The sequence below is a fragment of the Pristiophorus japonicus genome, unplaced genomic scaffold (assembly GCF_044704955.1).
Source record: "Pristiophorus japonicus isolate sPriJap1 unplaced genomic scaffold, sPriJap1.hap1 HAP1_SCAFFOLD_1026, whole genome shotgun sequence".
Taxonomy (NCBI): domain Eukaryota; kingdom Metazoa; phylum Chordata; class Chondrichthyes; family Pristiophoridae; genus Pristiophorus; species Pristiophorus japonicus.
In genome coordinates, this window is record NW_027250677.1 from 12,185 (window position 1) to 21,259 (window position 9,075).

General features: G+C 56.8%; 1 protein-coding gene and 1 long non-coding RNA gene across 2 annotated transcripts in view; one reads left to right on the top strand and one right to left on the bottom strand.

Annotated features, from left to right (window-relative positions):
* The first annotated feature begins 603 nt into the window (after positions 1–603).
* Positions 604–1,820, top strand: LOC139241276 (uncharacterized). Its single transcript, XR_011588837.1, has 2 exons — positions 604–750; positions 1,090–1,820. It is a non-coding gene; the product is annotated as an uncharacterized lncRNA (long non-coding RNA).
* A 106-nt stretch (positions 1,821–1,926) lies between these two features.
* Positions 1,927–9,075, bottom strand: part of LOC139241278 (probable ATP-dependent RNA helicase DHX34) — a 21,523-nt gene continuing 14,374 nt past the window's right edge. Inside the window, exons 2-6 of the mRNA XM_070869925.1 lie at positions 8,038–8,218; positions 6,206–6,493; positions 3,664–3,843; positions 2,571–2,715; positions 1,927–2,399 (exon numbers count right to left, since the gene is read on the bottom strand). Coding sequence (XP_070726026.1) covers positions 2,254–2,399; positions 2,571–2,715; positions 3,664–3,843; positions 6,206–6,493; positions 8,038–8,218 — 940 coding nt within the window. The 3' untranslated portion in view covers positions 1,927–2,253. The remainder of the gene's footprint in view (positions 2,400–2,570; positions 2,716–3,663; positions 3,844–6,205; positions 6,494–8,037; positions 8,219–9,075) is intronic.

The window sequence follows — 9,075 nt, forward strand, 5'->3', positions numbered from 1 at the left end:
ACCTGAAGGGGGAAAATGTGCCGGGCTGTGGGGAAAGGTCAGGGGGGAGTGTGGGACTGATTGGGGTCGCTCTGTCACAGAGCCGGCACAGCACGGGCTCCAGGGGCCCAATGGGATCCTCCTGTGCGCTGGGGTCGATGGGCCCCATGGGATCCTCCTGTGCTGTCCGGTGGGAATTAAACTCAAATTCCCCTTCTTACATTGCAACAGTAATTAATAATTGGGTTTATCAGTGACTGTCTGATATTGGTGGCCCCCGAGTTCTGGTCTCATCCACAAGTGGAACATCTTCTCTACATCAACCCTATCGAACCACCTTCATAATCTTACACACCTCCATCAGCCTTCCCTATTCTGATATTATAACCTCTCTGATCTGGTATCATCTGTGTCCAGAGAGGGGTGAGAATGTGGAACTCGCTGCCACAGGGAGGGCTCGAGGCGAATAGTATCGATGTATTTCAGGGGGGGAGATGGAGAGAGGTGGGACGGGACTGGTGTGGAGCAGAAACCCCGGCACGGAGCGCTGGGGCCCAGTGGCCTCTTCCTGTGTGTGTGGATGAAGCTGTGATTGTAAAGTCGATTGTTGGGCTATTCACAGGTCACTGACTCTCCATGGGGGCCTGCCCTTCCTCGAGCACCTCGACCTCTCGGGCTGCCTGATCATCACTGGCCCCGGCCTGCAGGACCTGGTCTCTGTCTGCCCCGCACTCAAGGACGAATACTTCTTCTACTGTGACAATATCAACGGTAACGCAAGCCGGGCCGGGCCGCGGGGGGGTGAACCCGGGGTGGTGGCGGGGTACGTGTCTTGTCTCTCGGCACTCTCCTTTCCCTCCCCTCCCCCTGTCCCTCACCACTTCACTCTCTGCTCCCTCCACTCCCTTTCCTGCCCCTCCCCCGTTTCACTCTGGACCGACACAGTCCACATCGGGACAACTCGAGGCAGTGACTCTGATCTCTCGGGTGGGGGGGTCGAGGGGTGTCTGAGCTGGGAGGAGGGGGGGGGGGGGTGTGAGAGGCCGGGGGGAACGCGGGGTATCTGTCCCGCTGGTCGGCTATGCTAACGTTGCCTCTCTCTGCCCACAGGTCCCCATGCCAACACCGCCAGCGGCTGTCAGAACCTGCAGTGCTCGGCTCGAGCTTGCTGTCGGTCCGGGGAGTGAGGCTGCCCGGACACACCCCTTTCTCTCTTCTCTTCCCCCCCCCCCCCCCCCCCCTTCCAGCAACCCCATCCTCCCCTAACCCCCCCGCCGTCAACTGGAAGCCCCCTCGATCCGACAGCTCACTTCGAGCTTTGCATTCTTGCACTTTACCGTCACTGACCAACCAATCCCCGGGGAGGGGGGGAGGGGGGGAAACTGGGGTAAAAGGTGGCACGCTATCCCCTCCCCCTCCCCCCTCCCCCTCCCCTGTCGAGCGGGGGTCCGATTTTCTCCATCCCACCATTGCTCTCTCTCTCTGCCTCTCGATTCAACCAGCCAATGGGACGCAGCGTATCGCTGTGTGTCACAATTCCCCCCCCCCCCCCCCTCGCTCCGCACAGACCCCAGCTTGGGGAAGGGGGGAGGGAATCTGATGCTTACTCGGGTCCCGACAAACCTTCGAAGGAGACACCGTGGGTTGCGGGGTTTCCTGAGGCCAGTTCGGACCCCCGCTCTCCCCACGCCCCCTCCCCCCACATTTGATGAGTTCATTGCCCGGCGACAAGCAGTGAGCCAGTTTGACTTGCTGCTGTTTTTCTCCCCCCCCCCTCTCTGCCGACCTCTGATTTGCAAAACGTGTGAATAGATTTAAATAAAAAGGATGTGACTTACTGATCACCGTCTCCTTTACTTTGAGTTCCCCCTCCCACCCCCACAATACCATTTGACCATCTCGAGAGTCGAGCTACCTCCCCTTACCATTTTCCCCATAAACACTGGGGCAACAAGAGCGAGTGTCTCGCCTCCTGACTCCCCAAAGCCCGAGGAGAAACTCGCATGTAAACAGTCACGGTGCAGCTGCGGGTCTCTACCACTAGCTGGCGCTGTGGAGCAAGTGACCGTCGCACCTTGTACAGAGAGTTCCGTTCATCAAACTATTACCCAGCTAGCCATGGTAGATATGAAGAGACTTTGGGGGAAAAAAATGAAAATATAATTCTCTCCACTTTTTCATACAATTAAAAAAAAAAAGGCGGTTGAACACGTGCGCGTCTGTTTCTGACAGTCCGGGAGAGCGGCTGCCACGTTACGCTCCGCGCGCCCCCACTCAGCAGTGCTGCCTCTTGTGCCTGAGGATCTGGGTGGGGGTGAAGAGGAAATCTTGTTGGCAGGTGTCGCAATGGTACCAACGCTGGAGGCCAGGAACCCCGTCCGAGGCAGCTTCGAGGCCGGAGGCAGCTTCGAGGCCGGAGGCTGCGGAGAGAGCGGAAAGTGATTTAGTGGCAATCGGTGGTCACTGAGACGGGGGGGGTGGGGGGGGAACAGTAAGAATTAGCAGGATTCAGTCCCGCGATTCCCTTAACATTCAAGAGGGGCCTGTGTTTATTGGCCCCCCCTGCTCCCGAGCATCAAACCCTTACTTACCCGATTCCTGACCCGCCTCGGACTGGTCCCGGGAGCATTCAGTCTCGTGCTGCATCCGCTCCAGGGGGGTAAAGGGCATGTAGAGGTCGCAGGTCGGACAGGACCAAAAGGTCCGCAGGCACTCGCTGTAGAAATCCCGATTGTCCTGAGGAGAGAGCGAGAGGGGTTTTACGGACCGCTGGCCACAACCGGTGACATTACCCGGGAGAGTGCGTCAGACACAACACAACAGGTTCACAGCCAGTGAAGTTCTATCGGAGAGCACTCACTGTTGTAATGTGAGAAACAGCAAGATCCCACACACAGCGATGTGATAATGACCCGGAGCGTCTGTTTTAGTGATGTTGGTCCAGGGATAAATATTGGCCCCAGGACCCCGGGGAGAACTCCCCCTGCTCTTCTTCCAATAGTGGCCCCGGGATCTTTTACATCCACCCGAGAGGGCAGACGGGGCCTCGGTTTAATGTCTCATCCGAAATACAGCCCCTCCGACAGTGCGGGGCTCCCTCAGTACAGCCCCTCCGACACTCCCTCAGTACCGCCCCTCCGACAGCGCAGTGTAGCGCTCCCTCAGTACTGCCCCTCCGACAGTGCGGGGCTCCCTCAGTACCGCCCCTCCGACAGTGCGGCACTCCCTCAGTACTGCCCCTCCGACAGTGCGGCGCTCCCTCAGTACTGCCCCTCCGACAGTGCGGCACTCCCTCAGTACCGCCCCTCCGACAGTGCGGCGCTCCCTCAGTACCGCCCCTCCGACAGTGCGGCGCTCCCTCAGTACCGCCCCTCCGACAGTGCGGCACTCCCTCAGTACCGCCCCTCCGACAGTGCGGCGCTCCCTCAGTACTGCCCCTCCGACAGTGCGGCACTCCCTCAGTACTGCCCCTCCGACAGTGCAGCGCTCCCTCAGTACTGCCCCTCCGACAGTGCGGGGCTCCCTCAGTACTGCCCCTCCGACAGTGCGGCACTCCCTCAGTACTGCCCCTCCGACAGTGCGGCACTCCCTCAGTACTGCCCCTCCGACAGTGCGGGGCTCCCTCAGTACTGACCCTCCGACACTGCGTTCCCCTAACGCTGGGAGACCCCACGTGACACTCACTGTCAGACAGTTGTAGGTGAAATAGTCGGTCACAGCGATCCCTCCCCTCACCGGGTCGGGCTTGCTTTCCCCGAATGCCATGCCCAACCCCATAAGAGCTGGCATATCCGTCACCACCTGCGGCCCCACGAACAGGTTCTGCTTCTCCAGGCCTGTGAGACGGCGCAGGGTGTAGGTCACCTGCAGGGGTGGCATAGAGCACGCTTAGTTACAGGACCAGCACTTCAACACTCGAGGCATCGCCCCGTTCTCTGGGGTACAGTACTGGTGGGTACAGGTCTGTCACTGTATAACACTGGGGTACAGTACTGGTGGGTACAGGTCTGTCACTGTATAACACTGGGGTACAGTACTGGTGGGTACAGGTCTGTCACTATAACACTGGGGTACAGTACTGGTGGGTACAGGCCTGTCACTATAACACTGGGGTACAGTACTGGTGGGTACAGGCCTGTCACTGTATAACACTGGGGTACAGGTCTGTCACTGTATAACACTGGGGTACAGTACTGGTGGGTACAGGCCTGTCGCTGTATAACACTGGGGTACAGTACTGGTGGGTACAGGCCTGTCGCTGTATAACACTGGGGTACAGGTCTGTCACTGTATAACACGGGTACAGTACTGGTGGGTACAGGCCTGTCACTGTATAACACTGGGGTACAGTACTGGTGGGTACAGGCCTGTCACTATAACACTGGGGTACAGTACTGGTGGGTACAGGTCTGTCACTGTATAACACGGGTACAGTACTGGTGGGCACAGGTCTGTCACTGTATAACACGGGTACAGTACTGGTGGGTACAGGTCTGTCACTGTATAACACTGGGGTACAGTACTGGTGGGCACAGGTCTGTCACTGTATAACACTGGGGTACAGTACTGGTGGGTACAGGTCTGTCACTGTATAACACTGGGGTACAGTACTGGTGGGTACAGGCCTGTCACTGTATAACACTGGGGTACAGGTCTGTCACTGTATAACACTGGGGTACAGTACTGGTGGGTCCAGGTCTGTCACTGTATAACACTGGGGTACAGTACTGGTGGGTACAGGCCTGTCGCTGTATAACACTGGGGTACAGGTCTGTCACTGTATAACACGGGTACAGTACTGGTGGGTACAGGCCTGTCACTGTATAACACTGGGGTACAGTACTGGTGGGTACAGGTCTGTCACTATAACACTGGGGTACAGTACTGGTGGGTACAGGTCTGTCACTGTATAACACTGGGGTACAGTACTGGTGGGTACAGGTCTGTCACTGTATAACACTGGGGTACAGTACTGGTGGGTACAGGCCTGTCACTATAACACTGGGGTACAGTACTGGTGGGTACAGGTCTGTCACTGTATAACACTGGGGTACAGTACTGGTGGGCACAGGTCTGTCACTGTATAACACGGGTACAGTACTGGTGGGTACAGGTCTGTCACTGTATAACACTGGGGTACAGTACTGGTGGGCACAGGTCTGTCACTGTATAACACTGGGGTACAGTACTGGTGGGTACAGGTCTGTCACTGTATAACACTGGGGTACAGTACTGGTGGGTACAGGCCTGTCACTGTATAACACTGGGGTACAGGTCTGTCACTGTATAACACTGGGGTACAGTACTGGTGGGTCCAGGTCTGTCACTGTATAACACTGGGGTACAGTACTGGTGGGCACAGGACTGTCACTGTATAACACGGGTACAGTACTGGTGGGTACAGGTCTGTCACTGTATAACACTTGGGTACAGTACTGGTGGGTACAGGCCTGTCACTGTATAACACTGGGGTACAGGTCTGTCACTGTATAACACTGGGGTACAGTACTGGTGGGTACAGGTCTGTCACTGTATAACACTGGGGTACAGTATTGGTGGGTACAGGTTTGTCGCTGTATAACACTGGGGTACAGTACTGGTGGGTCCAGGTTTGTCGCTGTATAACACTGGGGTACAGTACTGGTGGGTACAGGCCTGTCGCTGTATAACACTGGGGTACAGTACTGGTGGGTCCAGGTTTGTCGCTGTATAACACTGGGGTACAGTACTGGTGGGTACAGGCCTGTCGCTGTATAACACTGGGGTACAGTACTGGTGGGTACAGGTCTGTCGCTGTATAACACTGGGGTACAGTACTGGTGGGTACAGGCCTGTCGCTGTATAACACTGGGGTACAGTACTGGTGGGTACTGATCTGTCACTGTATAACACGGGTACAGTACTGGTGGGTACAGGTCTGTCACTGTATAACACTGGGGTACAGTACTGGTGGGTAAAGGTCTGTCGCTGTATAACACTGGGGTACAGTACTGGTGGGTACTGATCTGTCACTGTATAACACGGGTACAGTACTGGTGGGTACAGGTCTGTCACTGTATAACACTGGGGTACAGTACTGGTGGGTACAGGTCTGTCACTGTATAACACTGGGGTACAGGTCTGTCTGGATTGTCGGGGGGACTTGACCTCCGATCGAATGGCGCTATTCGCCCTTGGGGTTCGTCGCGCACCGCAGAACTTGACCAAACAAGATGGCGGCACTCACCTCGGCCTCCAGGAAGTCCAGAAGCTTGCGACACAAGGAATCCGTCTCCCGCCTGATCCGTCGCCGCTCCTCCTCCTCCTCCTCCTCGTCCCGCTCCGTGCCCCTGCGCTCGGCCGTCCTCAGCTGGCCGCTCAGCGCCCGCTCCCAGCCGGCGCGAAGCCGCGTGACGGTGGACAGGAGCTGGACGCCGACCTCGGGGTTGGCCAGCGCCAGCTCCAGCCAGCCGTCGATGACCAGACGCGAGCAATCGGCGCTGGTGTCCAGCGAGCGTGCCAACAACAGGAGACTCTGGGGACAGGACGGGTCCGACAGGTTAGTCCGGGTGTTCATATCCCACCGCCCCCCCCTAGCCCCCTCCCCAAATCCCCAGTCCGAGGCTGAACCACACTATTCCCAACCTCAGTCTCACATTAGACCCTGAAACGAGCTTCCGGCTACATATCCCGCAGCATAACCAAACCCGACTGTTTCCCCCTCCGTAACATCGCCCACCTCAGCCCCCACCTCATCTCATCCGCTGCTCAAACCCTCATTCGTGCTCCTGCCCCCTCCAGACTTGATTATTCCAACATACTCCTGGCCGGCCTCCCACATTCTGCCCAACGTAAACTAAAGGTTGCCCCCGTGTCCTAACTCACACCCAGTCCCACTCACCCATCACCCCCTGTGCTCACTGCCCCGTGTCCTAACTCACACCCAGTCCCACTCACCCATCACCCCCTGTGCTCACTGACCCAGTGTCCTAACTCACACCCAGTCCCACTCACCCATCACCCGCTGTGCTCACTGACCCCGTGTCCTAACTCACACCCAGTCCCACTCACCCATCACCCCCTGTGCTCACTGACCCCGTGTCCTAACTCACACCCAGTCCCGCTCACCCATCACCCCCTGTGCTCACTGACCCCGTGTCCTAACTCACACCCAGTCCCACTCACCCATCGCCCCCTGTGCTCACTGACCCTGTGTCCTAACTCGCACCATCACCCCCTGTGCTCACTGACCCGTGTCCTAACTCGCACCCAGTCCCACTCACCCATCACCCCCTGTGCTCACTGACCCCGTGTCCTAACTCACACCCAGTCCCACTCACCCATCACCCCCTGTGCTCACTGACCCCGTGTCCTAACTCACACCCAGTCCCACTCACCCATCACCCACTGTGCTCACTGACCCCGTGTCCTAACTCGCACCGAATCCCACTCACCCATCACCCCCTGTGCTCACTGACCCGTGTCCTAACTCGCACCCAGTCCCACTCACCCATCACCCCCTGTGCTCACTGACCCCGTGTCCTAACTCGCACCCAGTCCCACTCACCCATCACCCCCTGTGCTCACTGACCCCGTGTCCTAACTCGCACCCAGTCCCATTCACCCATCACCCCCTGTGCTCACTGACCCCGTGTCCTAACTCACACCCAGTCCCACTCACCCATCACCCCCTGTGCTCACTGACCCCGTGTCCTAACTCACACCCAGTCCCACTCACCCATCACCCCCTGTGCTCACTGACCCCGTGTCCTAACTCACACCGAGTCCCACTCACCCATCACCCCCTGTGCTCACTGACCCCGTGTCCTAACTCACACCGAGTCCCACTCACCCATCACCCCCTGTGCCCCGTGTCCTAACTCACACCCAGTCCCACTCACCCATCACCCCCTGGCTCCCGGTTAAGCATCGCCTCGACTTCAAACATTCCTGCATATATATTATATAATAACACACTGTGTATTACTGGGTGTAACACTGTGTATATGTTATATAATAACACACTGTGTATTACTGGGTATAACACTCCTGTAGACAACACTGAATTAACTCACTAACCTGCAGTGCAGGAACCCGGACACAGTTCAGTAAGTAGGGTTTGTTCGTCTCCAACAGGGACACAAATGCAAGTAGCTGGTGGCTGCTCTCTGCTCCCTTCGAACCTGGAAAAACAGATCGGGCATTGATATCGCTGCTTACACCATCGGATGTCCCAAAGCGCCTCACAGCCAATGAAGTACTGGGAAACACCAATTTGCGCACAGCAAGCTCCCACAAACAGCAATGTGATAATGACCCAGATCATCTGCTTTAGTGATGATGCTCAAGGGATAAATATTGGCCCCAGGTCACCAGGGATAACTCCCCCCAGCCCTCACTCGCTCCATCAGAGGGTTTGGGGGCATTTCCTGACCTACTGACGGTACACCAAAGACCCAGGAGGAGGCAGGATATGTTTAGCGGGAATTAGCCGACTCCCACACATCTCAGTTAAAACCATTTGGTCTGCGGAGGTCCGCGGATGTGATCTGAGCTCTTCGTTAATTTTCCTGTCTCGCTGGGATATCCCTTCCATCTGGGAATGTTTGATGGGACAGTGTAGAGGGAGCTTTACTCTGTATCTAACCCCCTGTACCTGCCCTGGGAGTGTTTGATGGGACAGTGTAGAGGGAGCTTTACTCTGTATCTAACCCCGTGCTGTATCTGCCCTGGGAGTGTTTGATGGGACAGTGTGGAGGGAGCTTTACTCTGTATCTAACCCCCTGTACCTGCCCTGGGAGTGTTTGATGGGACAGTGTAGAGGGAGCTTTACTCTGTATCTAACCCCCTGTACCTGTCCTGGGAGTGTTTGATGGGACAGTGCAGAGGGAGCTTTACTCTGTATCTAACCCCCTGTACCTGCCCTGGGAGTGTTTGATGGGACAGTGTAGAGGGAGCTTTACTCTGTATCTAACTCCCTGTACCTGCCCTGGGAGTGTTTGATGGGGCAGTGTAGAGGGAGCTTTACTCTGTATCTAACCCGTGCTGTACCTGACCTGGGAGTGTTTGATGGGACAGTGTAGAGGTAGCTTTACTCTGTATCTAACCCCCTGTACC